The following is a 21,384-nucleotide window of genomic DNA, read 5'->3' on the forward strand; positions in this document are numbered from 1 at the left end:
ATGAATGGAGGAGAAACATTGTTGTTCTAGTTTACCAAAATAAAGAAGATATTCAAAGCTGTACTAACTATAAGGGTATTAAACTGATGAACCATACTATGAAATTATAGGAAGAGTAATTGAAACCCGTTTGGGACACTTAACCACAATTACGGAGAACCAGTTGAGTTTATGCTGGGAAGGTCTACAATAGAGGCTATTTACCTAATTAGGAGACTTATGGAAATGTATAGAAAGTGTAGAAAAGACATTCATATGGTATTTGTTGACATAGAAAAATCTTATGATAGAGTTCTTGGAGCGTCAATTTGGCAAGTTACTAGAGCAAAAAAGTATTGCAAGTAAATATGTAGACATAATTAAGGATATGTATGATGGTTCAATGACAAATGCAAGAATAATGGGGGGGGGTTAAAGTAATGAATTCCCAATTACAATTGGGCTACATCAATGATCAACTTTAAGCCCATATTTATTTTTACTTGTAATAGATGAATTAATTCAAAACATTCAATACTAGGTCCTTGGTGTATGCTTTTTGATAATGATATTGTATTGATAGATAAGACTCAAGTGAAGATTAATACCAAGTTAGAATCATGGAGAACATCTTTTGAATCAAGAGGTTTTAAATTAAGTAAAAAGAAGACAGAATATTTAGTTTGTAACTTTAGTTATGATCGGACAAACGATGAGGTGGTGAAACTTGACGATAAGGAGATTCCTCAGAGTAATTCTTTTAGGTACCTAAGTTTAATCATAAACAAAAGAGGTGATTTAGAGGATGATGTTTCTCAAAGAATTAAAATCTGGTGGATGAAGTGGAGGGGTGTGTCCGGGGTCTTGTGTGATTGACGTATTTCATAAAAGTTTAAACGAAAATTCTATAGGACAATCGTTTGACCAACTATGATGTACGGTACAAAGTGTTGGACTGTTAAAAAGAATCATATAGATAAATTCAATGTAGTAGAAATAAGGATGCTAAGGTGGATAAGTGACAAAACTAAGAATTATAAGATAACAAATGATCATATTAGAGTTGGTCTAGGAGTTTCTCTCGTAAGTAATAAGCTTCGGAAAAATTGTTTGAGGTGACATGACCATGTTCAACGGAGACCTATAAATGCCTTTATATGAAAAAGTGATATAATCCAGATTGAAGTAACTAAAAGAACGGGGACAGACTGAAAATAACCTTAAAAAAAGTGATGAGAAATGATATGTATAGCTTAATGCCTTGTATATAACATGGGCTTAAATAGAACTAATTGAAAACAAAACCAGAAACAACCCCATTTAATTGAGGTAAGGTTTATTGTTAATGATGAGAATCCAACGGAAATATTTTTTTTTCTTTTCTTTCTATGAGAATCCAATGGAGAGATTTATTAGTAAATCGTTGAAATGGTAGGTATCTTCTCTTTTTGGAAGAGAAAAAAAAAAATAATAATAAAAAAAGATTTTTCTTTAAAAGAAAATTTGACATTTCTCTTTGACCCAAAAAAAAAAAAAAAAAGAAGGAAAAGTAAAAGGGCCTTTTTCTTTTCCGTCGTCCCATTTCGACTGCACAAGCGTAGTCCCAACTCCAAGTGACCGAACGCAGCATTGAACCCCGATCATTTGGACATGGTGTCTTCTTGCTCTCCGTCATTCACAAGCTTTTCTCAAGCAATTGATGATTATTGATTTGGTTTACTTCAATGGAGCTTGTCCTCTTCACGAGTCTCTCCACCATTCAAATTGTACCCTTGCCGCGTTCTTCTTATTTGAAACTTCCTTGTAATGGCTTTCTCTCTTACCAGAGAAAACTACCTACAAAATATAATCTTGGGACCAAACCTCTTCGGATTACTCTGAGGTTAGAACAACATTCGACGTTGAAAAGTCACCACAACGAAGAATCAAATGGAGATTGCGATAGTTTTTGGGCAGATTCGAAGGATTTTGTTGACGTAATTGCAATCGGAAGCAGGAAGGATTCCGTTATTGATTTCTGTCGGGAGTCTCCTATCCGCTCATCGTCTCCTAGATTCTGGTATTCAAATTTCATAGTGTGTTTCATTATGTTGTTGTTGTTGTCTCTATGCGCTTGTGATTATTGAGAAATTCGGTGGAAACTGGGGTTTGAAATGGAACTCTTGATTATTAACTGAAAAGACGTGTTAACTTTTGAAAACAGTGCGTATTATGATGGCATGATTTATTGCATACATATTGGAATTTTTTGGTTGAATGAGGACTAGCTGGATATCTTGCAATGCCTGGGCATGTGATGACTGAAGGCTTCCTAGCTGAAAGATTTCTGAGACTAGCTATAGACATTTTGTACGTTTAGTTTATAGTTCTAGGTAATAGTGAGTTCACTTTCCACAGCTGATGATTTTATTTTCACTGAGTTCACATTCGACAACTAATGAATCAATCTTTGATGAGTCCCCACTTTAACAGGTCTAACACATATGTGCATTGTGATAGATTAATACCTTTGGTACTTCAATAATAAGGAAAGCCAAGGGTGCCCAAGCGTTTCAACCGAAAAATACTGAATAATAAGAATTTATTATTATTACTGATTCTAGACAAACTAGTAGTAATGGTGACCGGTGATATTCACAGGTTTCACTTTCAAGGTAAAACACTGATTTACAACTAGTACCAAATTTTGAAGCTTGGATAGAAGAGATAGATATGAGACAGAGCACCAACTAGTGCAATTCACAAAGTAGACTCCAACCTTCTTAAGCCTGTCACCATTTCCCTCTTTGTTTAAAGATCTTGTAAAACACAATAAGAAGGATAAAGGTTAATGGTTTCAGTAATCTGACTAGCTGATGACAAGCTTAATGGTAACTGTGGTACATGAAGAACAGAGAACAAGATGATGGATGTAGTAATGTAATCATACCATGACCAGTCACATGCATTGAAGACCCATTAGCCAGAACGAGAGGTGGTGAATTAGAAACTTATGATATGAAGAAAATAGTTCTGACTTATCAGTTATATGGGTACTAGAACTAATCAATGATCCAGAGAGTGGACAATGTGTATCTTAGGAAGCTGATGTACCTGTGTAGCCTAGAGTGGCTACTGGCTGTAGATGAAGAAGCACTGATAGATAGCTGAAGATTCTGGAGAAGTCTGAATATGAGCTTGTGGTCATCTCTAGACATAGAACCTGATGAAAACACTCAAGATGAAGATGCAGTATTGATGTTGGCAGAGGTCACCTTCACAGAATTACCCCATGCACAACAGTATGATAGCTAGTGGTGGTATCAGCTCTGGACAACCATGTTCAGCCCAATTTCTATCAAGTATGATTGGGCTTGCCACAAACATACAGTCTTGAGGGTCTGCCACTCTGTTGAGTGCCTGTACATCTGCCACTCTGTTGAGTGCCTGTACATCTGCCACCATGGCCATGACCTCCCCATGAAACATGTCTTCTCCCTAAGAAGATAGAACCTTGGCTACAGCAAGCAAGAAATGCAGAAGTGTCTATAAGAGAAGGTTAGATGTCAGTTCTAGAAGAAGTGACAACCTGATGAAGATGTGTAAAAGAAAGTTACTCTTAACAGACTGATAATCAAGATTAGTTCGAGCCATAAACTTTACAGCATTGAACTCTTCCTGTGGAAGCTGTAATTTTTCTAGATTAGCATTAAGAGGGTGATGAATATTGACCTCCTCTAGTCTACAGGTAAAATCATTAAACTACTCATTTAAGGACCTCTCCCCTTCTTTTAGTAATCAATAGATATTATGTAAATAAAAATTGGGTATATATTCTTTTGTTAGGAGAATATTTGCTTCAAGTCATCCCACACTCCTTTGCTAGTGGAGTGGAACATTACATTTGTTGCAATATATTGATCAATGCTGTTAGACAACCATATAAGGAGGGTGTCATTCTTACACATCTACTCCTTATAAACCTTCTCATTTGCAGGTTCTTTAGTTTAGAATGAGCCTTTGTGGGATCAAATTAGAGTTACCTCAACTTCCTTTTGCATTAATATAAACCTTAGATGCCAGGGTCCACCCAAATAATTACCACCTTCATTTAGGTTCATGGTGGTGATTTGAACATTGGTGTTGTCTGAAGTAGACTTGGTGTCACACCTCACCTGGACTACCAAGGTCAAGGCATGATTGATATGCTTCACTGACACACCGCAATCCAAGATCTTATAGTTTTGAGGCAATCTCACATCCACTTCATGGATTCAGTATCAATCCATTAATCAGTAACAGCAAAAAGAAATCAAATTATATTAATAATGATTTAAGGTTTTCATAACTAATATCAGAATATTATCTTCTTTCTTATTACATCCAGAACCCCATTATATGGCATCAATACTAAGTGAGTCAACAACATCTATGATTAAAGCAATAAAGGTAACTGTTGTAACTAGTAACTAAGTCTCTAGTGCCCATAGATGCTATCATCACATGCACAACAAGGGTGGTGTGCCTCTGCCTTCTACACTAGCCAAGCATACTCCTCCTGCTGTAGTATAATCTGCAACAATGTCTGGAACAAATATCCTGAGGAGTAAGCTTTCCAACCAAGCTTAGTTAGGGAACTGCAAATATATTGCAAATCTCTAACATGTCATATTTCTTCATGCATCGATAAAACCATCGTAACAAATAACCATGCAAGTGAGCGATTAGATGAAACCACAATCGATGATAATGCATGACCAATTTATTAGAAAATAAAACAATACAACTTAGCAATCCATCATTAAGTCAATGCTGGTTTGGTACTATTATGATAGACTAGGTAGGTTCATATTCATCTTTTCCATATGCAATGAGGCATAGTGGATCGAAAACCATTGCCCTAAAAGCTGTCTAGGTCAACACTTGACAACCCTCGAGATAACCTTGTGCTATTGCCCTCCACATAGGACACACTCACAATGGGCCCAACGCCCACTTGTTTTTGGGAAGGGGAATCAACATTGAACTCTAGGACAGGTATCCTGGAAAATGATCTTATTGATAGTATCCTTATGTTTTGAGGATTATCCAACAACTAAACCACCTATTTGTAAGGGTTGTAGTACTTGCTATGTTCACTTAACCAAATCCACACAAGGCTTGCATAATGTTATGACCTATTACAATTGTCATGCATCCTATGCCACATGTGCTCTTGTAATAAGTGATGAAGAGAATCATGAGAAACCACCCAAATTAATCACAAGATTAACCAAAATGCTTCATAATTTCATCATTATCCACATTACCACATAATCAATGACAATCCGTAACTTATTAAGTATGATCAAATAAGGATAATAATGATGCACAATGCTAAAATATAACAAAAATTTTGCAAAAACAAAAATAATCCTATTCATTTGTACCGATGCTCAATTTGTATTAGGAATCAAACACCTGATACAACCTCATGATCACTAGTCTTTGGAGTCTGGACCTAATAAGACATTACCAATAAACCAAAAGTACCATTAGGTATTAAGGAACAAAAATTTAAAAGCATGGGACCTAATCCATGAATTTTTTTAGTGATGACCCATTACACAATTCTAGTTCACAGATTCTATCCGATTCTATGCACTAAAACCATAAGGTATGGGCTAAATAGATCTCTAACTCAATTTGATCTAAATTTAATTTCACTTAAACTAGACCTCTAAAACTAACATCCTTGAAAGAATTAAAATTGACTCCTAGGTTGCGTTTTAGTACCTTAAACTATAATGTTCAACATCATCATGTTTCTGTACATGGTAGAAAGACAACTCCAGGAACTATACTTAATTATTTTGAGAGTTTTTTCCATGGCGCCCCCTTAAGTAGGGCCTAAATTTGTGATTGCCCCATTAAGGGCAATATATTCTACGACGCCTCCTCTGCATAAAGTGAAAAATTCCAAGTTACCCCCTTAACGGTCAAGCGTTTTGACCATTAAGTTAGGGTTGTAAAATGACCATTATACCCCCATTAATGTGTGGAATGAAACACCGGAACCGGGCAAGAAACGGACCACCGAACAAGAACGAGGGAGCCCGCGCCAGATCGAAAGTAGGGAAGGGGACCGGGGAGGGGGGGACGGGGGGAGGTGGTTTACGGTTAATTGTGTATTTTTATTTTCTTCTTTGTTTTTGTCCTTTTGCAAAAAAATGTGTAAGGACCAAAATACCCCTTGTTAATTTTTTTTTTCACTTCCTTTCATTTATTCTTTCTCCTCTGCCTCCGACTTTGGCAAACTCCTTTGACTCTCGGCGAAGCCTAGAAGAGTACATAAAACCATATTTCCTCCAATGTATTTGTTGTAGGTGGAGATACATTCGCCAATTATGATCTTTAGAAGGAAAAGGGGCATGAAGTAGAAGAAGAGACCTTAAAGGGTTCATTGTCCGTTTGGAAGCTGATACCTAGAACATACTTTAACAGACAAGGAACCCACTACATAGAACCATGAGTGAAAAGATAAAATAAAAACCCATCTCATCTAAAGCATTACTTCTCAAAAGAAAGGTGACAACATGAAGAACAAATATTCACATCAAGTTAGTCACTCTATAGAAGAAGTAGAGAAAACTAGGAGATCTGGGGTGGAATGGCAGGTACCCAAAATTCCATTCTCCACAAATGTAAGGGCCAATTCGATGATGGAACATAAAGTCCTACTTGCTACACTGTCTTTATGAATCAAACCAAATCGTCTGTCTTCAAAATTGTACGGAAATCCCAACAGCCCATAGCATTAAGCATGAACAATGTAAGAGAAAATATAAGAAAAAAAAAAAACAAAAGAGCAAGCCATGAGAGATTAGGGTAAGTACATAGCGGGGAGAAGGCTCATGAACGTTCTAGAAAACGTAGGTCTCACCGTAAGTCACACTAGACTGGATCAAACCCATGATTCACCAATTTGGACAGCTTACAAGATGGAATTAAGGTTTGCTAGAGTTGGAGGAGGTTGCCGGAGTTGTAGGAGGAGGAGAAAGAGCTTTGTTTTGAAATAGTTTCTTCGGGAAGAAGATGGAGGTAAATGCAAGGAAGTGAAAAAAGAATTAATGAGGGGTAGTTTGGTCCTTACACATTAATGGGGGTATAATGGTCATTTTACAACCCTAACTTAATGGTCAAAACGCTTGACCTTTACGGGGGATAACTCAGAATTTTTCACTTTATGTAGAGGTGGCGCCGTGGAATATATCGCCCTTAAGGGGGTTGTCACGAATTTGGGCCCCATTTAAGGGGGCGCCATGCAAAAACTCTTATTTTTAATATTTTGATTGATTTGTTTCATATATATAGACTTAATTTTGAACATATCATACAAATTTTAGAATAGAATACCATATAGAACTCAAGATACGTTTTTTTACAAAAATTGAGGTTTAGAATGTAATTCCAGTCCATTAGTCTGACTTATAGTATTTTATTATCCCACTAGGTCAAAATGTTCTTAAATTTGGTGGAGTCCTTTGTTTATAAGTCATCCACAACCTAAAAAAAGTTTCAAATCTACTTTCTGTGTAAATTTGGAGATACCCATATTCTCTCATGATTTGATAGAATCAGTCCCCCCCTACAAAAGATCCAACTCTAACTTGACAAGGATATGGAAAGTTGTCTTCATCAATTTTAATTGTTAGTCACATAATTAAAAAACAATGATTTATACTGTAATCTTTTCCTATAGTTGCATAGACTCAATCCTTGGGTGGTTGTAAGTTTTTCATCATGGTGATGGGTTGAAACCAGAGATCACACGATTTTCTTGCTATGTGATACAACCACCATCAGTGGTTAAAGAACAACCATCAATTAACTTTACCCAATTGGATAAGAAAACCCACAAACAAGGTATAGAATTCCTTGGTCAAGAATAAGGGGGAACCTGGTGCCAAAGGCTTCTGCACAAGCAGTCTTTATTTATGTATTTTTTTTTGTTGGGGGGGGGGGGGGCAGTTCTCCCATGCAGCCTTACCCCAGCAATTTTTTTGCTTAGAAGCTGTTTCTAAGCCTTGACCTTAGGGTGCAACTGTGGTCCACTGACCATTGCAACAAGGCCCACCCCAATACCATGGTCTCAAACAATAAAATAAAAAAAAGGAGAACATGAAAGATCAAGGGTTAGGCAGCAAGTCTAATTCTCAAACCCTTCTTCTCCCTTCTCTTCTTCCTCTTCTCTTCCGTTCTCTCTTTCTCTCATTCCTTATTTTATTATTATTTTGTGCATTGGCCTACCAACCACTTTATATAGTTCTTTTTCCTAGTTTATCTCTAAACTCCCCATCCTTTCAGTTTTATCTCTTTAATTCTCTTACTACCTTTCAGGATTAACACGATTTCCAATTGCTTTTTTAGCAAAATCAAATATAATGCTTATAGAAAAGTACTTTATGCACCTAGGGGATTTTTGCTCTAGATCTTTATTTAATTAAATTGCTTTTACCATTGAGCTACAATGCAAGTCATGATGAAAGCGCAACTTAAAAAAGAAGAAGTACTTATTCTATTCAAAGCACGGCTATTGCATTTGGGATCAGCCATGATGCACAAACTTTACAAGGAAACCAAGGATTGGCAACAGGAATAGAGACAAATGGTAGAAAGCCAATGGCTCTGCAGCAATAATATTCAGTCAGAAGTTGTTATATGGAAATTTGGAATCCATTAATGTGTCTCCAAGTGTATGGATAGCTAAAAGACCAATAGGGGATACAAAACCACATGATAAGACTGGACTGCTGTGAACTGGTGAAAAAGTAGCAAAAACACCCAGTCCAAATGAAACGATAGAGTGTTGCTGCCAGGATGAAGAGTAATCACAAGAAAAGAAAATTTTTAAAACATTCTGTGCTACCAATGATCAATAAACTTGATGTAGGTGAATGAATAACTCCTTAGAAATCCTCTGGCTAGGTGCATCATGTAGAGAGAATAATCAGGGAGAACCCTAGTTTCAATCAACATAACTATAGGGTTCAATGGAGCAACTGGGTGCAACCTAGTGGGTGTGGGTTTGAATTGGGAGATATCCTCCCTGAGATGTGGGTAAGGCTGCATACGGAATGAGCCCAGTCCCTGTAGTGCTTGGGAGTCTCATGCACTGGTATGCCCTTTCTTCTTTGCTACCAGGTCTTCATCAATTAAAATTGCAGGAATGGTAGCTGCACCCACTGGTGAGAAATTGAAATAATAACCCCTCAAAATAGTCTGTGATTTCAGTTACCAAACAAGTGGGCTCTGATACCATGTAATAATACCAAAAACAACCAACAGTAACTGCAATCAAGAATAGAAGAAAGAAGAAGAGAGGAATTGATGAAGAAGAAAAAGGAGAGATGTAGAGGAGCCATCCCTGGATTGGTGTCCTCCATCTGTTGTTTATAAATATAAACCATTATCATATTGTAGTCCTCGTGAAAATAGAAAAGTAGAAATGCTACTCTCACTCATAACTTAGGAAAAAAGTACCAATTTGATTACAAAAGAATAATACAAACAAATCTCAAGATATACTCATATACCACAATAGGGACATTTCCTCAATCATGTTGAATTACAAACAAGATATTGTACTTGACGATGGACGATAGTTGTTGGCCCTTCACAACTTGGGAGAAAGAACTTGATCAGTTTGTTTATATTTTAACATTTTAATTTAACATTGAGTTACATTGCTCCCCTGGGGGCAAAGCTTCTAGACTGTTCCATGGTGATGCATGTGAAGATTAAGAAACTTGCAGTTTCATTCTCCATATCACTTGAGGGATGTGGGTTGATCGTTGATATTGTCTCCTATTACTGTTACTTTTACTGATGAGTTATTATGGTCAACAAAATAAATCTCTGGTTAAATTACGTGTTTAATTGCAACTTCATCAGCAGTACCTTGCTGGGTTGCATAGATGTATGGTATAGCTTCTTTTCACTTATACTCTGTCATCAATTGTACGATAGGAATATCATCCTGAAAGGTTTGCCAAATGTGCAGTTACTACAGAGATCCATTGGAGAAGGTGCGCATCCCATTTTTATTATGCATTTCCTTTTCTTTTGGGAGGGGGATTTTGATATGTGCAGTTGTGCACATCTGTGGCTGAATATGTAGACAGTTTATTTTCTTCTACAAATAGAAGACTTACTTTGAGAAGCTTAACAAGCTTCCTATTATGAGCCAGAAAATAAGATGTTAGTATTGATATGTAGAGGGAATACAAGGCTTTCTAGCAATTTGAGGTGAAATTTTGACCCAACTCAGCTTAGACAACTTGAAAAAAAATTGCATTGAATGGTCTGATTTTCTTGATTGATGTGTCTGATCCTATCATAAGTGGTTTACGTTATGCAACGGAAGATGGAGTTTTATCTTTATCCGCCACATGCATTTAACCTAAATTCTTGTCACCCATCTGTGGAAAATCTTAGAATCATATCATAATATTTTATTAGTATCTTTAATCTAAGTAGATCAGATTGCAATATTCTATTACAGGTATTTTTCTATTCTAGGTAGATTACGCATTTATTGCAATCTTCTATTCTAGGTAGATTTCTCATTTATTGTAATCTTCTATTCTAGGTAGATTTCTCATTTATTGTAATCTTCTATTCTAGGTAGATTTCTCATTTATTCTAATCTTCTAGGTAGGATATTCTTTCCTATTTCATAGATAGTAGCTGTGTATATATTGATTGTAAAGTTCTGAATAATACACACAAGAATAAAACACTTCAATTCCTATTTCGCATGGCATCGAGCCAACCAATCTTGGGATTGCTGTTCAGCTTTCAGGCCTTCATTGCCTTTAATCTCTGGTGTTTCCGCCACACAGAGATTATTCTTCCTTTGGCCTTTATCGCCATTCTTTATTCAGCTCTGTTCTGTTTTTTTCCCTTACCGAAAAACAGATTTTTCTTTCTCCGTCTTGTCTGCGTTCTGCTGCATCTTTGGTTCTTGTTTCACATACTATTTTTAAGCACCTACAAAGAGTATGTCGGAACCAAGTGAGGTTACTCCGGACCGCATTTGATCAGACAATCAAAAATCTGCAGAATGGAGAATTGCAGAATATTCAATTTGCCTACAAGCTCGATGGAAGAAATTATTTAAAATGGTCTCAACTCATTCGGACCATTCGAAGGGCAAAGGAAAGATGAGCCACCCGATTGGAGATGGACCGAAACCAGGAGATCCAAAATATGAAGCATGGGACGAAGAAGATTCTATGATTATGGCATGGATGTGGAATTCTATGATTCCGAAATCGATGATACATGCATGTTCTTGGCAACCGCCAAAGACATCTGGGAGGCTATCCAACAGACGTATTCTAAGGTGAGAGATGTGGCCCAAGTCTATGAGGTCAAGGTTAAAACAGTAGCAGCCAAACAAGGAAATAAAACGATTCTGAGAATATGCCAACCAGCTGAAAGCTTTGTGGCAAGAGTTGGACCATTACCGAGTCATCAAGACGAAGTGCTCGAGGATGCTACGGTGGTAAAGCGGTATATTGAGCAAGATAGAGTCTATGATTTTTTGGTTGGGTTAAATCCGAGTTTGACCAAATAAGGGTTCAGATTCTTGGAAAACCGGATGTGCCGTGTTTCAATGAAGTTGTAGCATTGGTTCGAGGGGAAGAGAGAAGAGGACTGATGTTAGAGCCTACAAGTGTTGATAGTTCTGCAATGGTATCTCAAGGAGGAGAGCATTCAATTCCCACAACTAACAAGGCATTTGCTGCTGAAAGTGGAAAATTGGGCAATCCAAACAGCAAAACAGAGACAATCTATGGTGTACCTATTGCAAGAAAGCTCGTCACACACGGGAAAGATGCTGGAAACTTCATGGTAAACCTCCTAGCCGAGAGTGGGGGCACAAAGGAGAGAAATCCGGAAATAATGGTCGAGCACATGTTACATCCGCACAACAACCGAAGCCACTAATAAAGAGGTTGCTAGCCTTAATCGGAGGACATGAACGTATTAAAACTCTTTTGAGCAACCTTAACAAAAACCAGGTACATGTTCTTTGGCATATTCAGGTGAGTTTCCACTTTCTATTGGATTAAATGTCTTTAGTAATTCTCTTTCAAACCCCTGGATCATAGATTCAGGTGCAATTGACCACATGACACACTCACCAAATCTTTTCACCACATATTCTCCCTGTCCAAGTAGTAGGAAGATAGCTACTGCTGATGGCTCGTTAACCTCTGTTGGAACTGGAAATATTGAGCTCAACTCCTCCCTCACCTTGAAAATGTCCTACATGTTCCTAGACTATCTACAAATCTCATTTCGTGAAGAAACTCACGCAAGATTTACATTGTAATGTAGTCTTTCACCATAGTCATTGTGTATTTCAGGACAAGGATTCAGGGAGGACGATTGGACATGCTAGAGAAAGGGATGTGTAGTAGAGTCCATACCTTTTTATCTCATTCATAGTGATATTTGGGGTCCTTCTAGAGTTCCTAATGTGTTTGGGGCTAGGTGGTTCGTGTCATTCATTGATGATTGCACTCGTGTCTCATGGATTTTTCTACTCAAAAACAAATCCGACATTAGTTGTGTTCTTCCCAACTTCCATTCCATGGTTAAAAACCAATTTGGAGTTAGTATAAAAAGATTTAGATCTGATAATGTCAGAGACTATTTCAATCAAATTCTAACTCCATTCTTTCAAAGGGAGGGAATTATACATGAGTCATCGTGCGTTGATACCCCACAACAAAACGGAGTAGCTGAATGGAAAAATGGCCACCTTCTTGATGTAACTAGAGCCTCCTTATTCCAACACAATGTGCCTAAGTCATTTTGGGGAAAGCAGTCCTCACGACAACTCATCTCATAAATCGGCTGCCTCAGAGTCTTAGGATTCAAGAGTCCAATGGATGTCCTTTCCCAGTTCTACCCAAACCTACAAACGACAAATAACCTTATTCCTCGAATTTTTGGGTGTCTCATTTGTTTATATTCATGGACCACATCGGGGTAAATTAGATCCTAGAGCACTCAAATGTTTATTTATAGGATATTCCTCCACTCAAAAGGGCTATAAGTGCTATCACCCTCCTTAAAAAAGGTTCTATGTTTCCATTGATGTCACTTTTCATGAACATAGGTCTTATTTTCCACATCTCATCTTCGGGGGAGCATTCAATAATGGAAGATAAGAATGGAATTCCTTACTTGACTTAGAGTCACTCCCAAATACTTCACTATGTCACCCGAGTCAAACCGTGAACAACCTAAACTTGTGTCGACTCACTGTATCAAACGTGAACAACATGAACATATGTCAAACTTTGAAATGAAAGAGCCTACTCGATATTGAGCATGTGAGATTTGACAAAGGAAAGGTGTTCTCAAGGAAGAAGAATCTTGTTCAGAATCGTGCAAGTTCAAGACTCCAATCCAAATTCGGAAATGAGGTACAAATGACTAATCCTTCACTACAAACTGAATCTGATGTGCCCACAGATAGTAATGAACTAGACCTTCCTATTGCCATTAGGAAAGGCACTAGAGAATGCACAACGAAACCCATGTACTCTCTTGCCCAATTCTTGTCCTTTAAACATTTTCCCCATCTCATAGAGCCTTTCGGTAAGTTTAAACACCATTGCCATTCCTAACAACTTATCTCGAGGCTTTATCCAATAAGGAGTGGAAGCAAGCTATGAATGTGGAGATGGAAGCATTAGAAAGCAATGGAACACAGGGAACTTGTAAGGTTACCGAAGGGAAGAAACATGGGGTGCAAATGGGTCCATACATTGAAGTATCGAGCAGATGGATCTTTAAATAGGTACAAAGCAAGGTTGGTAGCCAAGGGCTACACCCAAACTTACGGGATTGACTACCTTGAAACATTTGCTTCGAGTTGCAAAAATGAATACGTCAGAATCTTACTATCCTTGGCGGCAAATTATGGTTGGGACTTGCAACAGCTTGATGTAAAAATGCATTCTTGCATGGTGAACTAAAGGAAGAAATTTACATGGAGGTTCCACCGGGTTATGAGAATGATTTAGCTGCTAATATTGTATGCAAGTTTAAAAGGCCTATATGGACTCAAACAGTCACCGCGGGCATGGTTTGCAGATTTACTAAAGTCATGATTAGTATGGGTTATAAGCAAAGTCAAGGAGACCATACATTGTTCATCAAGCACTCATCATCGGGAGTCACGACACTACTTGTGTATGTTGATGACATAATAGTGACAGAAATGAAGAAAAAGAGAAACAAAATTTGACTCAATGCTTGGCTAAGGAATTTGAGATCAAGGCTTTAGGAAGATTAAAATACTTCCTTGGCATTGAAGTTGCTCATTCTCAACAAGGCATTTCATCTCTCAACAAAAGTATATCACCGATCTCCTTAAAGAAACAGGAATGCCGCGTGTAAACCAGCAAGCACTCCAATAGATCCCAACAATAAACTTGGGAATGCGAAGAAGATGTTGTTGTGGACCGAGAGATGTATCAAAGACTAGTAGGAAGACTAATCTACTTGTCTCACACAAGGCCCGACATAGCATATGCAGTTAGTGTAATCAGCCAATTCATGCATAGTCCAAAGGAAATTCACTTGCATGCAGCTCATCGTGTGCTACAATATTTAAAAGGGACGCTAGGGAGAGGCCTTTATTTAGAAGGAATAAAGGAATGATACTAGAAGCATACAACGATGCGATTATGCGAGGTCAACAGTAGATAAAAGGTCAACCACGGGATATTGCACCTTTCTTGGTGGCAACTTGTGACATGGAGGAGCAAGAAGCGAATGTTGTGGCCCGATCAAGTGCAGAAGCCGAATTTTGTGCAATGGCTCAAGGAATATGTGAATTACTTTGGTTGAAGATTATCTTAGAAGACCTAAATGTTGAATGGGGTGGACCAATGAGACTCTACTGTGACAACAAATCAGCAATCAGTATAGCACATAACCCTGTTCAACATGACCGAACCAAGCACATTGAGATTGACAGACACTTCATCAAAGAAAGCTGGATAGCGGATTGATTGTACGCCGATGTGTCTACACATAGTCAACTTGTTGATGTACTTACTAAAGGATTGAGCACTCGCCTTTCAAAAATGCATATCCAAGCTGGGAATGGAGAATGCCTACTCACCAGCTTGAGGGGGAGTGTGAAAAATCTTAGAATCATATCATAATATTTTATTAGTATCTTTAATCTAAGTAGATCAGATTGCAATATTCTATTACAGGTATTTTTCTTATTGTATTTTTCTATTCTAGGTAGATTACTCATTTATTGCAATCTTCTATTCTAGGTAGATTTCTCATTTATTGTAATCTTCTATTCTAGGTAGATTTTCTCATTTATTCTAATCTTCTAGGTAGGATATTCTTTCCTATTTCATAGATAGCAGCTGTGTATATATTGATTGTAAAGTTCTGAATAATACACACAAGAATAAAACACTTCAATTCCTATTTCGTCACCATCCACTACATACTACTTAAAATTATGGTTCAAGTTGCGACTGAGATTGGTCAAGATTAAATCTCGATTTCCCAAGAAACTGAGACAAAACCATGGGTTATTTTAAATCCCAGGTTTTCGACAAATTTCAGCGATAACTTGAGATCTCAGTAGTTCCAACCAATATTTTGAAACTTTTGGTTGCTTCAACTTTCAACCATTAAATGCCAACTTATGACCAATCCCAACCAACTCAATTTCAACAGTTTCGGCTAGTTTCGATAAGTTTCAATAAGTTTTGGTAGTTTCCACCAGTTTTGACTAGCCCATCGCATGTCAAGTGTTAACAGAAAATTTCCTGGTCTTGACATGGTTTTTTGAATCGGCTGGTTGATACTAGCCTTGAAACCCAGATCTTTATCCTTGCTTGAATAAAGCTTTTGAAAGAAAAAGCAAGAATATTTTCAGTTTTATCCCTGGTTCTAATCTCATGATACATGGAAGTGTAGTTTCTGCTTACTAATTCTGTTGTGCTGCGTCATTCCTTTATTACCTGGACATTTCATGTACCCCTGGAGTACCTATTCTGACACTATATGACATTGGATGATTTTGACACGCATGGCAATTGGATTTCTTTTTTCATGGATGCAAAGAATAAGAAGATTAACAACCCTTGTCAAACCTCAACCACTTTTTAACATATATGTGTCTAAGCTGAGTGCCAATACAAGTATGAATACAAATGCCCCTTTTTGAAGACTCCCAACTTCTAAGTTACGGAAGTCAAGTGGGTATGACTTCTTTGACATGTACTGAAATTCGTGTAACATGGATCATCAACTTATTTGAAGGGGTGAGCTTTTTCGTCATCTTCACATATGCAATTTTTTTAATGACAGTTTCCATTTGTGTTTTAATTGTTTGTCATAACTCTTCAGGTTCTGTGCTAAGGAATGTGGAAGGCCCAGTATCACTACAGTCATGTCCTCGGGTTCTTGTCCTTGTTTGTACAACTATCACCCTTATCTATTCATCAATCTACTTTTGTTTCCTGTTTCTATGTTTCTATATATTTATATGATAATTTCATTTTTTTTCTGCTTGGAATTCAGTAGTCATTTAATTGTGCTTCTTGATAGTGTGGAGCTGGATGGTAGATGAGAATTGGAAAGCTTAGGACTGAAAAACAAACAATTGATGAAAGTTTAATTTCAAATTTCATTTTGACACCTGATTAATTTGTTCTTCAAAAATGAAACTTCTCATCTTTAGAGTATAGCGGTTCATTCAGGGAAATTTTTTGGTAAAATTCTATATTATAAATTCTAGAAAGGTATTATAAAGTATAAACTAACTAGTATATTATAACTTGAATACGCACAACCTCTACAATATCTTCTAGAATATTAACTCACCACAAAAAAATTAAAATATTGCATAGAAGAAAATTCGACCGAAATGTCTGCATTTTTCAAAAAACGAAATTCCAATTATTTTGGAAGAGTGTCAAATTTCGATCATTTCGACCAAAATTTCAACAAGTTCGACCAAAATTTCGATTTAGACTGAAATTTCAACCATTTCAATATCCAACTTGTTTTTCCTTAGTTTTTGTTGATTTCTATTCAATTTTCACCAAAACCCCCAAACCCAACCCCAAACACCCCAACACAACACACAAAAGAAACCCAACAAAAAGAAGCAACCAACCCAAACCAAACAATGCACCAAAGACACCCAAAAAAAACCAACAACTAGATGGTTTTTAAACATATCTTTTATATTCTACTATTTTTCATTTTATTTTAATAATTATTCAAAAATATATTTATTAAATAGAAAAGGCCAACAATAAGAACACATCACACAACGCATTATTACTAAAGAACCAACCAAACAATTAAGTACGAATCAGAGATATAGTTGCACGGAACCCATTGAGTATACTGAAGATAAATGCAATTTTTGGGTGAAAATACTAATCCATGTGTTTAATGCGAAATAGGTAGAATGCAAGATCCAAATCATTTGAGTCCAAGGGCCGGTTGAAGTTCATTTTCGAAAAAAGTGTCGTTGCGTTGAGAACTCAATCACCTTTGCAGGTCGAATTCTTGTTTCGGTCAAATTTCCTTCCTTGCAATATTGATCCGAGAAAAACCATTTGATATGATAATTCTCAATTTTTAATAAAATTTTGGAAGAAAAAAAAATGCATGCCTATTACTTGTAGACTATAAATGAAATAACCAAATGCATTGATGAACCTATAAAGATTGTCAGTCTATACTGTGTGATTTGATTGAGAAAAATAGGTTGTTAGCCTACATATACTCCACCATTTCCATGCAGAAAAAAAATGTCTATGAAAAAATGGAACCGATCTTTGCCATTTCTCCACTGGAAAAGCAAAGGGAGGCCACATAGTAATCACTCTTGAATCCTGGTCATTGGTCTCTTGACCAACGGATGCTTTGAGTTTCAAACTCTGAAGACAAACCCCGCAGCCTTGTTGACGGTATCAGCATTTTTAACACCAGGTTCAGAAGAGAGAATTCCAACAATCATTAAAGCATCTCCACTATCAAGCTCATCATTGGTTCCTGTAATTGCAAGAAGTTTCGCTATTTTGTGCTTCCCCCAGTCTCATTCAAATTCTGCAACTTAACCTCAATACTCTTTCCACGGAAATCCTTTCCACCTTTTGGGTCTGTTTCTTCTTTGTCCAGTGGAAAGACAGGAGGAATCTCTCATTTGCTACAAAGTGATGAAAAGAATGATGCTGTTGATAGCCAAAATTATTGTCCAGTTTTGTGTTTGAGTTTAGAGATTGAAAATCCATGGCAATATCAACTTCTGATGAAAGCACTATTTTAGTTCAATGTCCCAAATGGTCCAAAGTGGAGAAAAAATGACTGGAAAGTATGAATCTCGAAGATAAAATATATGTCAGGAATCAGGATGACTTGAAATCCCTCCGTTCTTTCCATTGGACAAAGAAGATAAAAGCTATCAGTAACAGTGTGGTGCTTTGTTTTACTGTCAAATGACTTGGAAGTGTTTCAGCTTTAATGGGAAAACTAAAATGAAATTGATAGCTAAGAATGCAAGTGATATTCTATTTCTTTGTATGTCAAACATCCAAGCTTTTGGTTGCAAGTCTGTTGGTTAAGATTGCAGTATACAGTTTGTTGCAGAATATTCTAAGCAGGAATAGGGTTAGTGATGTGAACCAAAATTTATCCCCTTGGCCGAAACCCTGGAGTGGGCCCCATGGCCTCTCCCCAGGGTGCACCCAGGGCTGGCCAAACCCCCCTAGGAGGGGTATTTGGGTCACTTTAGCCATAATTTAGGTGCTGGTGGCGTAACCAGCCCTAGACATCCCCAGAAAAGCCAAAAGAGGGCCCAAGCCAACTCAAACATTGAAGCCAAACCAAGGGGACCGAACTAGTCCAGGGGCAGATTGGTCATTATCCATCCCCTGGATTTAGTCCTACTTAGTGGGAACTAGTCCAACTAATTTTGAGGAATCAAAATATGTTTTAATTTTGTTATTTGGAATCCTAGTTTGGTAAGTTATTTAGTTGAAGTTAATTGATTTATGATAAGGTTGTTAGTTGGTTGTGAGAAGGTTCTTTATCTTAAGGGGCTTTATCTCTTAGAGTTTGTTTTATCTTGAAATTAGTTATTTGAGTCCCTATTTAGTAAGTTTGTTTCTTAAAGTTTAGGTTTTAAAAAGTAGGATCCCTATAAGTTAGGGAATTCTAAGTTGAGTCAGTTTGGGGTTTGAAAGCTATAAATAGGCTAGTCGATGGATGTAATTGGCAGTTGATTTGATGAATAAAAATTGAGTTTGAAGAATTAGCTTTGAGAGAAAGTTGTGGGATCCCTTGGGGTGATCTGCGGCTGGGTGACAGTGATCTATTTGCATATTCTTCTTATTCTTCCAGCAGTCAATCAGCAGTTCCAACAATCCCATTCAATTTTCAAGTAAGTATAGAAGCTCCCCACTGCTTTCCCCACACCCCCTAAGCCATCACACCATACCCTCAGCCCCTCCCCTGCACTACGCAACCTCTTCCACCCCTTCCCTCTCCAGTGCAACCTTCCCAGCCCCCTGTCCCTGCTGCCGCATCAATCCAGCGGCACCCCCACACCCTGCAAGCCCTAGAAACCCTTCCCCCTTGCTGTTTCAGACTGTTAGGAACCTGTGAAACAAACACAAAAAAGAATAATATTTGATTAATAAAATAATGAAGAACAATGATAAACTGTTACAATGATGCCAGTCACCCCTGTAGCACACCGCTGCCCAAACATTCACCTCAATAATCCATAACCATTCTCACATCTTACCCCAATTTATATCCCTAATCAACCCAATTCTCTCTCTCCTCAATGTAACATAATACCGTGATCCTAGGGCCCTATCACTACCGCCCCCTCGAAAATCACCTTGTCCTCAAGGTGATGGAAAATTGGAATCCTCTCTTTCTCTCCTCAATGTAACATAATACCGTGATCCTAGGGCCCTATCACTACCGCCCCCTCGAAAATCACCTTGTCCTCAAGGTGATGGAAAATTGGAATCTTGGTCTTCACATGTTTACCACACAACCATGTTAGTTCATTGTCAACCAACCAAAACAAACTGCCTTGATCGTTCTAGTGTGATAGCCACCCACTGAGTAAACTTTACATCTGTTGTAGCTTCACCTAAATCTTTGTTGATTGGTAGAAACTACAAGTCACCAAGATGTGGGCCCCCAAACTCAAAGGCTGACCTCTAAACATCAGAAATATTTGCAGCCTCAAGAATAATTGCTGCAGAGATTTGAATGCCTTGTTCATAAGGTATTTCAACATCAGCAACAACAAGATTCAGGTTGATTCCTCCTGCTTTTGTAGAAATCAAAAAGATGAATGATGCATCTTGATTTGCAGTAGCAGGCAAGGTGTCATCAGCCCTCACATCTGCTACCAACCTCATAGATGCTAGAAGGTAAGCTACTGCACCAGCAAACAATTCCTCAAGCATGTAGCAATTGCTTTTTGCGTACTGTTCAAGCAAAGAAGAGGAGGAAAATGCACGTACAGATTTTGAAGTTCTAAAAGCATCCATCATAGAAGGAAGGAGGCACGTAACAATTGCTTTCCAGTGCTTGAATGGAAGTGTCTCTGTTAGCATATGCAATGAAGTGTCATCATACCCACACTCGCTTGCACCGAGAACACCCTCAACTTTCAACTTTTCTCCCCCCGTAGAAGGCTTGTGGTTCGTCCCCATACACATGTTCAACTGAAAATGGAGTCCTTGTTGAAATAGCCAGATGTCCACATGCTTCCGAGGGTCGCCGTTGACCACGGGTGGCAGCCCCATCGCTGCAAGGAGCTTTTGGATGCGCTGGTTCGTTGAGGAAATATCAGTGTCAAAGGAAAAAGGAGACTGAACGGTAAAGTTCCCTAAATACCCCCGTTTATGATGCTTGGCAAATGGGGCCATTTGATTTTTGGACCCTTGTATGTTTGAGCACTAAAGCAACTTCTGGGCTGGGCCTGAGCTCACCCTTTAAAAACCAGTTATGGGTCCCCAACAAGTGGGCTTTAGATGGCCCACTTAAGGCCCATTTCCTTATGATTAAACCTTGGACCAAATACCAAAACCGACCCAGGAGTTCAATAAAGTTGAACCACACTTGAACTTGAGCCGCTGGTTCAACCCCTTTCTTCTTCCTCACTTTTCTTGCAATCAAAACCCAACAATTTCTTTATTCTTTTGCCGCCGATGGTGTTTTTCCCATCCTCTTTTGAGTTGTAAACAATCCCAAAAAATACTCAAAAGATTTTGCCGTCAAATTCAATTGGGTAACCAAATCATCAACATCTTTTCCCGAGGGAAATTGAATTAGGAATGTACC

General features: G+C 37.8%; 1 protein-coding gene across 1 annotated transcript in view; it reads left to right on the forward strand.

The window, feature by feature from the left end:
- Window positions 1–1,563: 1,563 nt before the first annotated feature.
- Window positions 1,564–21,384, forward strand: part of ARC3 (GTP binding protein) — a 58,222-nt gene continuing 38,401 nt past the window's right edge. Inside the window, exons 1-3 of the mRNA XM_089159661.1 lie at window positions 1,564–2,038; window positions 9,967–10,025; window positions 16,408–16,472. Coding sequence (XP_089015787.1) covers window positions 1,704–2,038; window positions 9,967–10,025; window positions 16,408–16,472 — 459 coding nt within the window. The 5' untranslated portion in view covers window positions 1,564–1,703. The remainder of the gene's footprint in view (window positions 2,039–9,966; window positions 10,026–16,407; window positions 16,473–21,384) is intronic.

This window comes from Hakea prostrata, chromosome 6, assembly GCF_041222555.1.
Source record: "Hakea prostrata isolate BN-2017 chromosome 6, UWA_Hpros_2, whole genome shotgun sequence".
In the NCBI taxonomy this organism is placed as follows: Eukaryota; Viridiplantae; Streptophyta; class Magnoliopsida; order Proteales; family Proteaceae; genus Hakea; species Hakea prostrata.